Source organism: Primulina huaijiensis, chromosome 3, assembly GCF_012295235.1.
Source record: "Primulina huaijiensis isolate GDHJ02 chromosome 3, ASM1229523v2, whole genome shotgun sequence".
Taxonomy (NCBI): Eukaryota; Viridiplantae; Streptophyta; class Magnoliopsida; order Lamiales; family Gesneriaceae; genus Primulina; species Primulina huaijiensis.
In genome coordinates this window covers 2864981-2882003 of record NC_133308.1, presented here as the reverse complement: position 1 = coordinate 2882003, position 17023 = coordinate 2864981, and the positions used below count along the sequence as shown (strand labels likewise).

Sequence of the window (17023 nt, the reverse complement as noted above, 5' to 3'; positions counted from 1 at the left end):
ATATACCCATGTATTTATTTTCAAGATTTGTCCAAGGGAACCTCAAATTTCGCCAGTTTTCTCTAATTTACTAATAAAGAAGTCATCATTGTGTAAAGGTCACAAGTTGATTCGAAATTTGCACCAAATTAGTAAATATAATATGACCAACTCTGCATTTCTTTTTTATTTTCTTCTTCTTTTTTGGTGATTTTTATCTGTTAACAATTTACTCACTTAACTTAAATTTCGAATTTAATAAAATAATGTCTGAATCCAAGCATTTTATTACTATTAATCCATAATTATTATCCAAAAAATAATATTGGATCTAACAAGAATGCTTGTTTTTAGACGATTTCACCTTAAGTCAAAGACAACTATGAATCCAAGCATTTTGGTGATTTTTAATAAAATAATGTCTTAATAAATATAGTAGTATTCGGAACTTGTTTTCCAAAGGTATATGCGAAGAGTGGGAATTTGAACAGAAAGCAAAAGACAAATCGACATTGACTCACAGTTGAACATTCAAACGACAACAGGTACTGTAATCCTTTCTATTATTGTAATGGCAGTGTATTATTTGGGAATCTAACTGCCCGTAAAATATCTCACTTCTGCCCGTCCCCACACGCTCTCTCTGACACGGTCAGCTTTTCTTCCTCCCTCCCAATAAATAACTATGTAAAGCACTCTCCTCTCTGCCAGCCACCGCGTTCAGACGGTGGCGCATATCTCCGGTTGGAGTAGGAGCGACGCCACCTGTGCGTACAAAAAGATCGCATGTATTGATTTTGAGGAGGAGGAATAATGGGTCAGGGTCTGAGTTGCGGAAGTAGTGATGAGTTGGGGTTGTTCAGTGCGGTGCAACTGGGAGATTTTGAAACTGTCAAGGAATTTATGGGCAAGAATTCAGCTTTTGTTCACAGCTCTACGGTGTATGATCGCAACTCAGTTTTGCATATTGCTGCCGCCAATGGCCAGATCGAGGTGGGATTTTTTATTTTATTTCTCAGGGTTTATGAAGTTTCTTTGCATGTTTAATTTGGTTTATGTTGGTTTCTCTTTTGTGGGTTTCAGGTTCTTTCTTTTCTTCTGGACGGATCTGTCAATCCGGATGTGTTGAATCGACTCAAGCAGGTACTGTGCCTTTGTATTTCTTTTCTTCTTTTAATTCGTGTATAAATAATGTCCGCTTGGGTGTAAAGTTAGGAGTTTGAATAGGAAATTATGGATGTGCAGTCCTTCGCTCGTAGACGTTTCCATGAATTTAATATTACCAGCAACTTATTTTATTGCGGGAGGGGAATTTTTTCAGGTTTTAAAAAAAATTGCTCATTAAATTTTAACTTGTTTTTTCCCGTGGGTGCTTCTGACTACTTAAAAATTTGATCTTGGGTGCGATTATATTGTTTGTAGACTCCATTGATGTTGGCTGCAATGTGTGGCAATATCTCCTGCGTGAAGAAGCTGATTGAAGCTGGTGCCAATGTATGTATACCAAACTAAGTATCATTCTTGGCATTCATATTAGGCTACTTCTAATGTGCAGAACCTGAAATAATAACGAGTGGAACGATGGAAGTTTTATATAAAACTTCATTTCTTCAAATATGTAAAAGCAATAAGTTTTGAAACTATTTCTCGGTGGAGTGAAGGGTGAATTCGAATGTTACTTTACAATGCCTAACTTTGAGCTTTGGAGACAGATTTTAATGTTTGATTCACGTAGTGGGAGAACCTGCTTGCACTATGCCGCTTACTATGGCCACTCTGGCTGCCTTCAGGCCATTTTATCGGCTGCCAGCACCTCCCCAGTGGCTGCTTCTTGGTGGGCCCTCTTCCAGCTTTGATTAACCTAGTACGATATAGTGAAATTCCTTCTAATCTTTCATTATAAGGCGCAGTTCTCATCAGTATTTCAAACCGTGCAAAAAATTGTTATAGGGGATATTCCCGTTTCGTTAGCATTAGAGATCGTAAAGGAGCAACACCGTTGCACTTGGCTGCTCGTCAAAGACAGCCTGAATGTGTTCACATATTGTTGGACAATGGAGCCCTTGTTTCTGCTTCAACTGGTGGATACGGGTAGGGTAACGTTGTCAATTCAAGTCCTTAGTCGTGCCCATGGTGTATTTGACATGGTTTTTTAATCATCTTGTGCTATACTACAGCTTTGCGGGTAGTAATCCCCTGCACTTTGCTGCAAGAGGAGGTTCTCTTGATTGCATTAGAGAGTTGCTGGCTTGGGGTGCAGATCGAATTCAGCGAGATGCATCAGGGTATTTTTCTTGTACTTTTCATTAGTTTTTTATGTACAGAAAGCAACTTACACTTGGTTAATCTTTTGCATGCTGGCTGCAATACAATATCATTTACTTGTCAGCTTCTTCATGAAGAATATTGTTTTATTACTTTTGTCATATTGAAGGAAGAAACTTTCAAGACAAATAGATGTAGGCAGTTTTTTTTCATAATATCATTTCATTTTCCAATGAACGTAACATAAATGTGGATTTTGGTTAACATGATTTAGGAGAATACCGTACACAATAGCTTTAAGGCATCACCATGAAGCATCTGCAGCTTTGCTGAATCCTTCATCCCCAGAGCCTCTTGTCTGGCCGTCATCTTTGAAATTCATAGGCGAGCTTAATCAGGAGGCAAAATCTCTGTTGGAACATGCCCTGATGGAGGCCAATAGGGAGAAGGAAAAAATGATATTAAAAGGAATCGTTTGCTCGCTGCCATCTCCATCAACATCTGACTCTGGCTTCGATGATATCATGTCTGAGGTAATCCACTATTATCTCTGTAAGACGTTCCTTTCTATCTTCTGTATCTCCCCTGACCTCTATGTGGATGTTTTTACGCTTTGGCTTCTATTTGTTGAATGTGTCATATTGGACGGAGGACTTATAGGCCTATGAGAATGTCTTTCTTTTGTTGATAAAGTAATTTCACTATAAATACGCAAGAATTTTATATAAAGGTTCATGATCCAATCTTGGCAATTATGTATTGACTCGAAGGAATCATGTGATCTATCCAAATTTTCTTATGTAGGCAAGTGACTCGGATCTTTGCTGCATATGTTTCGATCAAGCATGCACCATTGAAGTTCAAGAATGTGAGCACCGAATGTGTGCGCATTGCACGCTTGCCTTATGCTGTCACAACAAGCCCAACCCTACAACCGCGTGCCACTCTGTACCCGTTTGCCCTTTCTGCAGAAGTAGCATTCTCAAATTAGTGGTGGCTAAGGTGGTTAAAACTGAAAATGACATTCCTAAAAAATCTTGGAGGTCTCTGAACTGGAGTGAGGGAAGTAGCAGCTTCAAGGGTGTATCGTTTGGGAAAATGGGTGGCCTTGGTTCAGGCACGATTATATCCGAGAACGAATGGCTCGATAAACCATTAACACTGGATACATAGCAGCACTCCCCTTCGTGTATCAAGAGCATCGACTTGGGATCCAAGCGATCGAATTCACTTTTATATTTATACAGAGCTTAATAAATAAGTGAAATCTTTCACATCATCAGGTATGAAATCACTTGTTGGTAAAATAGCAAGGGTGTTGATTCTTTTCAATCTTGAACTTTAAAATTATTATATTCGTTGCTTCCCTGTCTTGTGAAACTTTGTAACATAAATGCGTAAAAGTTGTGTATAAATGTGAACCTAGTTAATGAAAATACGTAGTGCGCCTTTCGTGAAACTGGGGAGACATTGCAATGAATAATTTGGACAGACGACCGCTGCATGTCATTCCGTCATTGTCGTATATTTTGTTTAATTTTACTCTCTGTCAGTCACGATAACTTCCTTTTTTCATAACTATTTTGCCATCATTGATTAATTTAATTTTAACTAATTTTACTTATTATTCTATCTTATTTTCTTTTTACTGGTCAAATATTAATTTTATATGTCAATTTTTATAAAAATGTGAATGACTTGCATGATTTGATTGTATTAGAATAAAAAGAGACACTCTCGATATAACATAAATTAACCTATATAATTCATGTTTCCCAGTCAAGTAACTTTTTTACAGCCTAAAAATGGCGCCAAGAAATACATGTCAGGAACAATGAGATACAAATATTACATCTAAGCATAGCCTACTTGAATTGTTTGTCCAATATTAATGATTGTGGCAGTTTCTCTTCCACCATCATTACTGATACATATCTGATATCCACTCCTTCCCCAACCACAAATGCATTTATTCCTTTATCTGCTCGATTGGTTAGGAGTTAAGATTTAAGAATCAAGGGGTTCGACCACATTGCAAGTGTCCTACACTTATTGAGGGATTTTTTAAACGACATGGCGTCCATATACATTACACACATTTCAAGCTCTTTTTATACAACAAACATTAAATTTAAGCTCCCCAAAACAAAAAAATAAATTCTTGGGATGTCATTTATTTCAAAAAATTACAATTTGCTATGGCAATAGATGATTGAGGAATGTTCATCTTTACAATACCAACGGCCAAGTTTCTCTTAAATCTCAAAACTTAGTCGTCTTCATAGAGGAAAATCAAAAATGGGTGTTCCCTAGCTTTTTCTTTTCATGGAAAATTATACAATTATCAATTCTACTTGGTTCACACTAATTATGCACAAGATCTCCAAATTCTTCCTTCCAAAGAGATGACAATAATCGAGACATCGTCATGGTAGCGACGTCTATCACCTTGTGGTATCTCGAGCAACTCGTGAAAATCTATACCTGAAATCGAACGTAAACAGCAGATGCGACGTTTTTAGAATTCCATAAGTAAGGAAATATAAACATTCTATTGAACGTAAACATTACATATGTACCTGCTCGTTTTGCTGCACGAAACAACAGTTCCTCGACCAGATGTTGTGCAGGATCTCCCTCTGGTGACCAAGATATGAAAAGTTCCACTTCTGATACAGCTTCTTCATTCGTGAAGTATTGGTAAAGTCCGTCCGATGACAATATTAGAAACCGATCTCGTGATCCTAATCGGTGATGGTGAAGTGAAGGGATGCAGTTTATATATGGTGATGTCCCGACATAGTCGATTCTAAACATTTCTAAAAGTGCATTGTTCCATTTAGGCTGCAGAAACAAAATCAAGAATAAAAAATGAGCTATATTTCAAAAAAATCTACTCCACTCGACAATCAATTTCAGTATAATCTCTTCAAATTCCTAAGGTATGAAGGAAAGCTATTGCTAATATGAAATCAGCGATATTTTTTTTCGTGTAAAAAAGGACTCAAAAACCAGAAAAGCAACCAATTGTCACAGAGGAATTCCAACTTTATACTGAGATTACTAACCCGTGTAGTTGTATATCGCATGATAGTGAAATACGGTAACAATTTTATCATAAAAATATCAAATAAAAATCCAAAAACACGAAAATATAATATGCTCCTATACATGTAAAGAAAAGTCACTTTTCTCTGCCTCTTGGCGGTATCACAGGTTCTCATAATACACCACCAATCCTCTTACTTTCGATCTTTATTCGTTGGTAGAACATTTCAATTCCATGAATAAAAGAGGAATCTGCTTATTAAAAAACTAATCTAACACACCGCACCTGTTTGAGAAAACCAGCACCAAAAGCCCGAGTCACCTTTAGCGAGCCTTTTACACGGTCATTAATCACTGCCGAAGCATCATCGGGATGCTCATTTCTAACCCTCGTAACTTCCTGAAAACAAAAGACAACAATATACAGCGAAATGATCGATCAAACACGAGCAACACCAGAACAAATTAAAAAAATCCGTTTCATTTGGCGGGGTTTTACCTCGTCAATGGAGGTGCTATGATCCATGGTTAACTGGAAACCAGCCAAACTCGGCTGCAAATTCGACCTATCACCATCGAAAGACTCGAGATCGTACAATGTTTCCTCGTTGATTCTTTCCAAATCTTGGCTCCAAAGATCGGGCTCTTTCTTCTGAGCCAAAACAGCTCGACTATCGCCCACATTCAATAAGTAAAGATCGTCTCCCTTCATCAACATTACAAGAACACAAGAACCCATCAAGGCCAACTCAGGATTATCCATAACCATTTTATCAGCAAGATCTAGATAAGCATCCTCTGTTTTCTTCAATGCTTGTGAAAGAGCATTTAACACTTCAGAATGATTAGTCGCGCCTGTGCCATTCGACCTGTTTTTGTTCAACTGTTCCTTTAATCTTCTATCAAGTTCCAATCTTTCCCTATCCCATTCACACCTCCATCTCTTCTGATTGTCCTCCCATTTTTTCGCAGCGCTGCGGTGCTTAATCTTTGAATATCTACCCCTCCTTTTCTTGTACCAGTTATCCCAGTTTGCATGAGGGTAGTTCTCTGGTTCTATACATTTTGAGCAGCTATTGATCGTTCTATCCCGTACAGAATCATCAGTCAAACTAGGATTTGGATTACAGTCCGGTTTTATCGAACAGGAATTGTCTATTGCGGAACATGGATTTGAAATGGATGAATTATCAGACTTGTCATTCTCATCCCAAAGCAGACCTTTCAGCTCTTTATGTATAGCTGAATACAAATTGGACAGCAGATAATCCGGTGCATCGGGGCCATTAAATCCATCGTAAATCCCCACGAAAACCCATCCATGTTCCTCGGAAACCACTACATGAACTCGATCCTCGCCGGCTTTTCCTTGAGCCCACTGAAGATTCTGGTTTTCTAGAGAATCATATTCATCCAAACTACATTCGCTGCTGAAATTAACACTACTGATTGTTAATTCATTTTGCTTCTCCGACACCACCATCCAATCGGGTTCCTTCATCGAAACAACGCCTTTGATTGGTGCAACAATGGATTTCTGACCTCTACTGATGCCTTTCGAAAAGGCCCGCCTAACGGCCCGAATAAACGACCCTTTTCTCGATCTGTGCCGGAACGCAAATCCGCCATGGGAATAGCTTCTCGGGAACTGATCAGAGCCACCCTTGTCAAGAGGGCCCGAGAACATCCCACGATCAAGTGGGCCTGACATGAAGCCTCTCTCAATCGGGCCTGACATGAATCCCCTCTCCATCGGGCCTGAATTCGCAATCAAGCCGGAGTTAAACAACGGTCCAGAGTAAATAGACGAATTTCTCGGTACAAGCTGAAGAGGGATGGAAGCAAATGAGGTTGAGCCCTCGAACGCGGAGGCCCGGTCGACACTGTTGTAAGAGTAAAGATCGAGCGAAGCCGTGGAAAGCGGGGTCGAAGTATTGGCACTCACGGAGGCGCCGGAAATCAACTTAAACGTGGTCGTTGCAGGTTCATCAAATTCGGAATGAACTTTAGAGGATGGGAGCCGTGTCAACTCTGGCCGGACGTAGCAGAAGGAATGACCCAGATCATCCAACGGATCTGATATCATCAAACCCGCCTCCATATCCTTCCTCCGCCGCCGAGTATAGTCGGCGGTGGGTTCCATTCCAGTGAAACAAACAGTCAGCTTCCCCACTCCGTTGCCCATTTACGTACTCGTTCTTTAGCCAAAAAAAGAAGAAGAAAAGATTAAACAAACGAACTCAAATTGTTTTCAACAGAGAGAATGGAGTAGTTCAGTTTGTTCATATCCAGCGATAAAAATGTGCAATTATGAGTAGGAGACAGAGACAATAAGCGGTGAAGTTGAGAGAGAGAGAGAGAGAGAGAGACGTTGACTTTGGGTGGATAATAAAAACAGAGGACTGGAATCGGGGCTAGGTGGATGATGCTTTGTTTTGTATTTATTTTATTATTTTAGTAAGGGGACAGAGGTTGACTGATAAAGGTTGAACCTTTGAAAGTTGGACAGGTTAAGGTTTTCTTTCTCCACGCGCATCATATTGCGCGTACCGATACATTATTCTGTATTTACGCAGTTTTTTTTTTTCAGCCACAATACAAAAAATTAGTATATATCCATCGATATTAATAAATAAATATATATTATTTTAAAATATTTTTTATGCAAAAATCATTCTAAAATTTCGAATAAAATGAATCCGAAAGTAAAAAGGAAGCAATTTTTCTAATTAATTAGTTTACATAAAATGTATATAAACAGATAAGAGTATGTCTTTTGTGAGACGGTCTCACGGATCTTTATCTATGAGACAGATCTATCCTACCGATATTCACAATAAAAAGTAATACTCTTAGCATAAAAAGTAATAATTTTTCATGGATGACCCAAATAAGATATCCGTCTCACAAATACGACCTGTGAGACCTTTTCACACAAATTTTTACCAACAGATAATATATCTAGGATTTTGTTTCAGAATGTTCATTTAATTTATTTTGCAATTTCGATAAAATCAGCTTTTTTTGATATTTCATATTAGAAATGATAATAAATATACAAATTATTTTGATAATTGCCGTTAAAATATCTCTTGATGCTCTACCTTAAATCGGAATTAAATCAAACTTTTTTTTAGAGAAAAATAAAATTTGTCATAAATTGGCTATCGAACTCATTGATGTCATATTTTCACGTGTGTAACGTAAATTTTCAAACTAATACAATAAACTGAAAAATCAAATTAATCAGGTAAAATATATTGAACAAATTATGTTCGACATAAACATATCAATTTTATTAAATTGTGTATAACATTTAAATACTTTCTCCTCAAATTAATCATTCCACACCCCTTAATATTCTAAATAATGACTCGTAAATTTAAATTCATTTGAATTTGATTTCGAATTAATGATATATGTGCTTGTCGATCACTATTCTGAAGTTCATGTCCCACATTATAAATAAATGCTTGAATGAGTAACATCTATAATTGATTCATATAATAATTTTAATTAATCAATTTCGTAAAACAAAAAATAATAAATAGTTGTTAAGATATCTATTGTATTGTATAGTTGCATATATATAGACTTGGATCGGAGACGTGACAATGCTTTCCCAAAAATAGCCTCAAAAGTCACCGGATCAAATTTTTAAGCGGATTGAACTTGAAAACATCTCCACACTCGAATTAACACTAAAGTGATTTTAAAAATAATAACTAAAATAATAGTGGTCTTTGGGATCATTAGTTTTTTGAGATGAAAATGAGTCGGGTTTGTATTATATATCATATATCCCCATTTATTATATTAAGCTATATTGGGTATTCAATTTCATGATCGTCCACATATCTGACGGAGGATTTGATATTTATACCATACCCAAGTATCATATTACCACCTATAATTATATTTTCTCATATTTGAATTAATTCGAGTAAATTATGGATATTTACTAAATTGTTGAGAACAATAAGAAAATATATATATAAATTAGCATATTAAATATTTTAGAAAAAATAACAAATATTAGAAATAATTTATACTAATTTCATTATCCAAAAATATATATATGAGTAGTATTTTTTAAAACTTGTCTTATCCTCGTATCCGAAAATTCTCATAACCGATTACTTATTTATTTAATCGAATAAAAAATCCAATCCATACCCTACTCCATTCAATTCATATATCATATTCTCATGCCCTAGTGTGAATGAAGGATATTAAGAATTTGGAAATGTGGAATTAATTCATCGATTATCCATAAAACGCGTTAGATATGAAATTGGCAACAACTTCAAGTCAAAAACTGACGATTGCCAAAAAATTAGCATGTGTCGTTTTATATATTTGCAACCCATTTTTTGCTTCAATAACTTTGTAATAAAAAATTTGCATGTACAATTTATTTTCAATTTTATATTAACATTATGATATATAAAATATAGTTGAAAATAACGCGATGGTCTCAATAAAGAATGTCACGGTCTCATTTTGACTTATAATTTTTTTTTATAATGCAAGACAAATAAATTCGACAAACCTTTGAAAAGTTGTATGTCCTAAAGTTTTCAACTATATAAAAAGTATAACACAATTTGAAATCTAATAGGAGCTTATCAATTATCACACGTAACGTAACGTGAAGAATCGACTTTTATAAATTCCCTTACCACAAAATTTATATTTGAAATACTCATCGATGTTTATAGTTATTGGTGTCTCGGTGTACACGATGTGTATATTTACATAGTTAGAATTAGAATAATTATTATTAATTTTTACATGTTTTTTTATTAAAAATAATATTTAAAAATTTAATTAAATAAATATGTAAAATAAATAAAATCTTTTATGAATTTAAAATATTTTTCAAAACAGATAAAATATGTGATATGTTACTACAAAATATCAAAGTTGATTAGTCTAATATTTTCATGTTTTATAATATAGATTATATAGATTGTAAAAAGAATGATATCAGATATTAAAAGGAATATTATCGTTGTTGGGTAAATAAATGATTGTAGTAAAATAGTAAGACTGATCTCCAAATAATATGAGACAACACCAACAGATAGACACACACCTCCTCAGACTCTATGTTGTCACAAGTATAAGGAAATAAAGTTGCGCATTGGCTAACAATTATAGTTTTCGGTCTAATGATAAATACTTGATTCTTCAATATGTATCAGAGTCAAAATCATGAGTTCGATTATCTTTGATTGCAATAATTATAATTATTGAGATGTAAATTGTTGTATATAATAATTATCTGTCAGATATCGTTTGAGTTGTTGTACGATTTAAAAAATTAAAATTATATTGATATTACGAATTATAATTTTTAGGTAAGGAACAAAAAGCTCGGTTATTAAGTATAAAAATAAAGATTAAAAAAAAGTCATCGTGAAAACATTTTCCCAGATCATGACCGTAGGATGACACGGCATGAAAATGACACGTGGCGAACTCAATTTCCGAAAACATTAATCACATTTTGTCAACCTGTTCCCAAAACATTTCACTTTCTCTACTTGACTTTTGTGCCAAAAATTAAATTAAATAATAACTATATATTAACTGAATATAATAATACATTCATTTGTGTTGTGCAAACTATACAGTATGTGATTTTTTTTATTTAAATTATAAAAATTGATAAATATATGGATTTGATAAATTGTTTGAAATGACTTTATGTTATGATATATTTGAAATCTAAGACAATTATGTTATTATAAAGTCGTATTTTTTTATATTGAAATAGCATTTGCTTTACACATTCATTTCAAACACTAGGGAGGGTGTCCAAGTCTTTGATGTTGTCCAGTTGTCTTTCTTTTTCATGAAACTTCCAAAAAATATTGTTCAACCAATTAACTCTATATTTCACATATTTTCTTCTCTGTTACAATTTTAATTTCAAAATGCGTTAGTTTTAATGTAAATTTAACCTTTTTTTTTTTCAAAAAAAAGCTCTGTAAGAACAAATGTTTGTAATTTTATAAAAAATTACAGTTGATGATAACAATAAAAATTATATATTTCAGACAGTATAACATTTCAAACTGTCACGTTTCGATACCCACACCTCATTATCTTCAACCAGAGAGAATTTTCTGGGAAATTTGACCCAATGCAAAATTGATTTATTTTTCCCAATTGACGATTGATTTTCATATTAGATGTGTGCCCACCTGAAGACTTCATTTAGAAAGAAACAAAACATTTTTCAAGATTCCAAAAATATAATAAATGTTTTTTTTAGAAATAAAATATAATAATGGGACGTAAGCAAGTGGGCAATGTTCATGGGGCAGCCACCATTCAATCCCCAAATTTGCTGTTGTCTTCTTCTAAAATCCCTTCTTAATTATCTCTCAGTCTCTTACGTAATCGAATGCGTTTGCCCTGATTATCATTTTTTAAACCTAAACCAAAATTTGTTGTTAGGTGATAGTGGGATACAACAATAACAGTAACAAAAAATATGTTTCATACAATTACGCGAATCAATTTTGTGAGACGAATATTATATTTGATTCACCTATGAAAAAATATTATTTTTTTATATCAAACGTATTACTTATTATTATATATATGTAAATGATTTATCCGTCTAACAGATAAAGATCCGTGAGATCGTCTCACAAGATACCTAGTAAGTTGTAAAATAGTTACTTATAACTCGGTTAACACTGATTTGAGATGTTTTATCTAGTTAGAGTTTTATTATAATAACACAAAAACTCTTATAAAATGATCTCAAGAGTTTAGTTTCATTCGGATATCGAATATCCATTTGCTCGTACACCACATAGTCAACTACCATCACAAATACAAATGGACTAGATGCACCTGTGTAATAAAATTTTAAATTTTCAGAGCAAAAACATAAGGAAAAAATCATAATGTCTCTTGTCCTAAAATATCTCTTCATATATTCCTAAAAAAATTGTAGATATTCAAAATCTAACAACTGATATTTTGTATAGACCAGCTGTAGCTCACACCTCAAATTTTTTAATTCCACACACACACACACACACACACACACACGCATATATATATTAGCAATCAAATGCTAGCAATAAATTTGAGGATATTAATCGAAAAAAATTCATTTATACACACATATATATGTCTACAAATAAATTTCATGTGCTATAATTTATAAAGCACAGCCGACAATGGACAATGTACAACTGGAAATTGACGGAATAATAGCATTTTTTTTATATAACAAATGCACTGATTTAGATCTCTATAAAAGAATAACAAAAAATGAGATGCTCTTACAAATTTTCTTTTTTGAAGTAATCGTAGTGGATTGTTAATTCTAATGTAAATATATATTTATTTTCTATAACCACATATTTGTAATTAACACCGAAATATTCAAATGAAAAAATGATTATTTTGAGTAAAAACTCAAAAAACACGACGTTGTCGTCTTCTGTTTTTTTTAAAAAAATTTTTGTTTTGGGTCTTAGGAAAGCATTCATTACGAAATCCTTCAATTTTTTTTATGATAACTTACGAAGAAAAGTCTTTTAGATAAAAAGTATCGACACACTCTATTTCCAGAATGTGGGCCTCAAATACCCAAAAAAGATGCTTAAAATGGGCCTCTTACAATAGTAGAAAAGCCCATTTTCTGGTACCAGAAGTGGATATTTGTACAGCTTTTGGGGGAGACAAAGTCATGAGATTCCCTTGCAGCTTTTCTATTTTTATTTTTTTGGGGGAAAAAAGTAATGTGATTAGAGTATGTGTCATTGGCGGACACTACGGACTACGATCAGGGTAGAGGTGAAAGACAAGTCATTCAAACAAACCATTATACGAATAAGGAATATACATTTCAAGAATTTTAGGATATTTATTTTATAGATCTCGCCAAAGTATATTTACTGCATAGATGTAAACGAAACTGAGTGGACTCGAAAAATATTTGATTTTGTCTTCGAACTTATCGAATTCGAGTCGAACTCGAACATGTCGCGAGATTTAATATTTTATTAATATAATATAATTATATATTAAATAAATAAATTTCGAATATTTCAAGTACTTATTTTCGATCAATAATTCAAATAGTTCGCGAACATGCTCTAATCTTTCGAACCGAACTCGAGCTTTAATTCGAACTGAATTCGAATCAAATATTTTAAAATTTCCGTATTTCGAATTGAGCTTGAACTCGATAGAAACTAATTCGACCCAAATTCGTGCCTTCAATTTTTTGTAATATTCGACTAGACTCGATTCGTTTACGCCCCTAAGGTTATAATAACACAAAACAAATGCGATATCATATCACATGTAAATTTCGTAAGATATATCTCCCATGTAAATTTTGTAAGATATATCTCCGACCCAATTCAACCTTTAATGAAGATATGTACCGAATCAATCTGTTCACGGACATAAGAATATCTGCTCCGATGATAAATATAGCAAAATCTAATTTAGTTGTATTCAAGTACAATGCCTTTCCAGTAGTTGTAAAATCCATGAAATGCACTTTCTTTATTTGTTTGATTTTAATGGCAATAATGTATCTTGAACAACGAAAACAGAAAATTCATTGAGGTACATTACCTATACCAGCTATCATTGCAATAATTTTCTCAAAGTTTTAATCGGTGTCTTCCAAAGAAGAAGGAAAAAATCAAAACAGAGCTCAGCTTGCTTATTTAAGCGTCCATCAAATTTCTTTCAACAAAATTTGAGGGAGATCAGTATTGCTCTATGGACTGTACCAGATAGCAGTGTAAACTAACATGTAAAGAAGACTGACTGAATCTTAAGCATATTGTTGTGCAGACAATTAATCAAATTCCTTGTGACATATGAGACCTACAAAATCGAGAATTCGATGACGAAACTGCAGATAAGGTATCGAAGTTAAGCCTTACCAAGAAACAGTGGATGGAAGGAAGTCTGGTGTTTGAAGAGAAAGGAACCAATATTCAAGCATCATTAATCGCCATCTCCAGAGGCATAATCTATGTACCGAGCTTGGTTATTGGACAGCTCAAATCTCGGTTATAAATGATGCTTCTCCTATTATGTTCTGTCCATCCACATAGATGGAAAAAAAACAGCTTTATTCATGTAGCCAGGAGTGTTGTTCGGGTGGATTCTTCACTTCATTCGATCAATCCAATTGGGATAAATTTTCGTATACTGTATTAAAATATCGAGACCAATGCCAGATAACCTCTTAATTCATTATACTTGTAGCTAAACCGGGCATACAAACTTTTCAACAAACTAGCAGTATCGGCGCCCAGAAACTCCTGCTTATTGGATTCAAATGGTTTTTTTTAAAAATCGTTTTTAACCCAAGAGTTGAGTAAATATACAAGTATGTTGACAGGAAATCGATAAAATTTCCAACAGAGATATACTACTAGAATAGAACAAGAAATGAGAAACTCTTACGCTCTTTACTACAAGTCAGAAATATGCTCATGAAATTTTTGGTAATTTCTTCAATGAATCACAATTCCAAAAAAGCTGCAATTTTTTTTCTGGTTTTCTGTTCAAAAGAAGAACAAACACAGCTTCTCCTGCAATCTGTTTCCATACGGAGTACATTTTTTTGGAAAAGTACTGTACTATAATTTGCAATAAATACTCTAAAATTCTAGAGTCACTTGTACAACAAAATTTGTTATTAAATTACAAAATGTAATCCCCAAAAAAAAAATCCAAGTTCTGTACAAGCAACAGGAATACAGATTCAAGAAATGGTGATTTTTTAACAATTAAATTATGAATGAAAAATAAACATCCCCTAAGCCTAGATTATTGGCAAATAAACATTTCTTTTCAACAATTTTCTCACCACTGGAACGCTCAATCCCAGTTGAACAATGGCAGCAATTTGTGTCACCAAATTCAAATCTTCCGTGGTACAATCCAAATTTCCAAATGAAGCAACCAAATCTTGTAGCTATAGCAACAGACAACACAATCCAACGCACCATAAACCCAACACAGTACGCAGCACCCTAATTGCGTTACCCGCCTCCGACAGCATTTCCAGCCCCGGCGGTGATGACAAATGACTCGGAGGACCGTTTTCTGCCGGAGAATCTCCCGGAGGAAGTGCAATATCGGGTGGCTGAGCCACCGCTCGACCGCCGTCACTAGGCTTTTTCACCTCAATTGGATTCCTCCCGAAATATTCTCTGGGCAGTAACACTTTCGATACCCCAAAAATAGCCACCGGATTCTGATCGAACACTGTCTGCGTGATGGATGCCTGGACTATTCCGGTATCAATGCCGACGGACCCATTAACCCGAGAGATATTCAAGGTAAAACTGCCAGCCCCATTCTGCTCCGTGGCCAAAGTGGGTTGAACTGGGTTCACAATGGACTCCAAAGAACCCAGCGGGTAGTATGAATGTAAGACGTGAAATCTCAGCACCATGGCCTTTTTCTCCGCAGGTAATGACTGAAATCTGACGGATGAAGGTAGATCGGCGAACCCTTCATCTGTAGGAACGAAAAGGGTTATCCCAGCACCGCCCTCGTCGGCTTCAAACTCAGAAACAACACCGGAGGCGGTAAGCATCGATGCCGCCACATTAAAATTGTGCCCATCGATAAGCGCTTTGGTGATGTTCAACCCCAGAGTGGGGCGGGTTTCGGAAGCCATGAGGTCGAGATTGTAAGGGATTAACAGCGAACTAAGCGAGAAGATTGACACATTGTAAGGTATGTTTTCAATTAGGGAGAGAATGGTGGCATTAGAGGTTTCAGAATGGACGGTGACGTCTCCGGACTCGGCATCGAATGTAATGTTGACACTGCCAGAGTTGGAGGTCGCGCGGCCGGTAGTCTGGAATAGGGTGGTGACGCGCCTGCCGTTGTAGGGCAGGAGGCGTAGGTCGGACCAGGAAAGATACTCGAGAAGAACGTGGTAGCGGAGGACATCGGCGAGGGTGGCCGAAGAGGGGCGGCCGGCAGAGCGGAGATGGGAATTGGGCACAACAAGAAGGGTGAGGGAGGAGCGCTCGGCGAGATCGGAGGCGACGGCGGTGGAGGAAAGCAGCGAAGTGAAATCGGAGAGATCGGGAAATGGCTGAAGGAGCTGGGCGATGTTGAATGGGAAAATGAGTAGAGGGCAAGTGGAGAGTAGCAGTAAAAAGAGGAAATTGATAGGGGTAAAACGGGGAATGGAGCTTCGGATAGCCATTTCTGTGTGTTGGAGTAGAGATGAGGTGGGAATGAAGACACACTGTGTGTGTGAGTGGGAATCGATTATGCTGGGAATGATGGGAGCGAGAAATTAGAGATTTTTTTTAATATTTTTTATTATCTAATTTAATGCACAATATATAAATTAAATTTTATTATGTTTTTTATTTTAATATATAAAAAATATAAACCATGATGTACATATACGTGAATACGATTATGAACAATTTATCAAAATTATAAATATATACATATGTAACAAAAGTACCAATCATCATTTAATTTTATAAAGTTTTTATTATATAAAAATAGGCAATCATTTAAATCACCAATGTAAGAAAATTTTGGATATTCCCTGGCGAAGCATTCTTGAATTGCTGATTAAGATAGATTAAATATAAATATTATCTGGACTTATTGTTTTAGTTATTATTATAAAATGGGAATTGTGTGATAAAAGATTGGGAAAGGGTGCATATATCATGACAACCTAACACAT

At 35.1% G+C, this 17023-nt stretch overlaps 3 protein-coding genes across 3 annotated transcripts; 1 reads left to right on the top strand and 2 right to left on the bottom strand.

Annotated features, from left to right (window-relative positions):
* Positions 1–506: 506 nt before the first annotated feature.
* Positions 507–3806, top strand: LOC140973075 (putative E3 ubiquitin-protein ligase XBAT31). The gene is made up of 8 exons (XM_073435630.1): positions 507–972; positions 1063–1122; positions 1402–1473; positions 1692–1813; positions 1930–2070; positions 2157–2264; positions 2519–2777; positions 3049–3806. Exons 1-8 carry the CDS (start codon positions 793–795, stop codon positions 3415–3417), a joined length of 1311 nt encoding a protein of 436 aa, XP_073291731.1. The 5' UTR covers positions 507–792; the 3' UTR covers positions 3418–3806.
* Positions 3807–4393: 587 nt separating this feature from the next.
* Positions 4394–7693, bottom strand: LOC140973074 (probable protein phosphatase 2C 4). The gene is made up of 4 exons (XM_073435629.1): positions 5792–7693; positions 5579–5692; positions 4824–5088; positions 4394–4728 (listed from the first exon to the last, which is right to left on the bottom strand). The coding sequence occupies exons 1-4, from the start codon at positions 7475–7477 to the stop codon at positions 4613–4615; spliced, it is 2181 nt and encodes a 726-aa protein (XP_073291730.1). The 5' UTR covers positions 7478–7693; the 3' UTR covers positions 4394–4612.
* A 7139-nt stretch (positions 7694–14832) lies between these two features.
* LOC140973073 (fasciclin-like arabinogalactan protein 4) lies at positions 14833–16623 on the bottom strand. The gene has a single exon (XM_073435628.1). It carries the CDS (start codon positions 16520–16522, stop codon positions 15272–15274), a length of 1251 nt encoding a protein of 416 aa, XP_073291729.1. The 5' UTR covers positions 16523–16623; the 3' UTR covers positions 14833–15271.
* Between the last annotated feature and the right edge of the window lie 400 nt (positions 16624–17023).

Bases quoted from the DNA above. Each gene is read 5' to 3' on its own strand.
- LOC140973075 (XM_073435630.1), top strand. From the start codon at position 793: ATGGGTCAGGGTCTGAGTTGCGGAAGTAGTGATGAGTTGGGGTTGTTC. The intron at 1,123-1,401 runs GTACTGTGCCTT...TATTGTTTGTAG, and splicing joins TGTTGAATCGACTCAAGCAG to ACTCCATTGATGTTGGCTGC. The intron at 2,265-2,518 runs GTATTTTTCTTG...AACATGATTTAG, and splicing joins ATTCAGCGAGATGCATCAGG to GAGAATACCGTACACAATAG.
- LOC140973073 (XM_073435628.1), bottom strand. From the start codon at position 16,522: ATGGCTATCCGAAGCTCCATTCCCCGTTTTACCCCTATCAATTTCCTC.
- LOC140973074 (XM_073435629.1), bottom strand. From the start codon at position 7,477: ATGGGCAACGGAGTGGGGAAGCTGACTGTTTGTTTCACTGGAATGGAA. The intron at 5,089-5,578 runs GTGCGGTGTGTT...TTGTTTCTGCAG, and splicing joins GTGCTGGTTTTCTCAAACAG to CCTAAATGGAACAATGCACT. The intron at 4,729-4,823 runs GTACATATGTAA...GTTCGATTTCAG, and splicing joins TCGTGCAGCAAAACGAGCAG to GTATAGATTTTCACGAGTTG.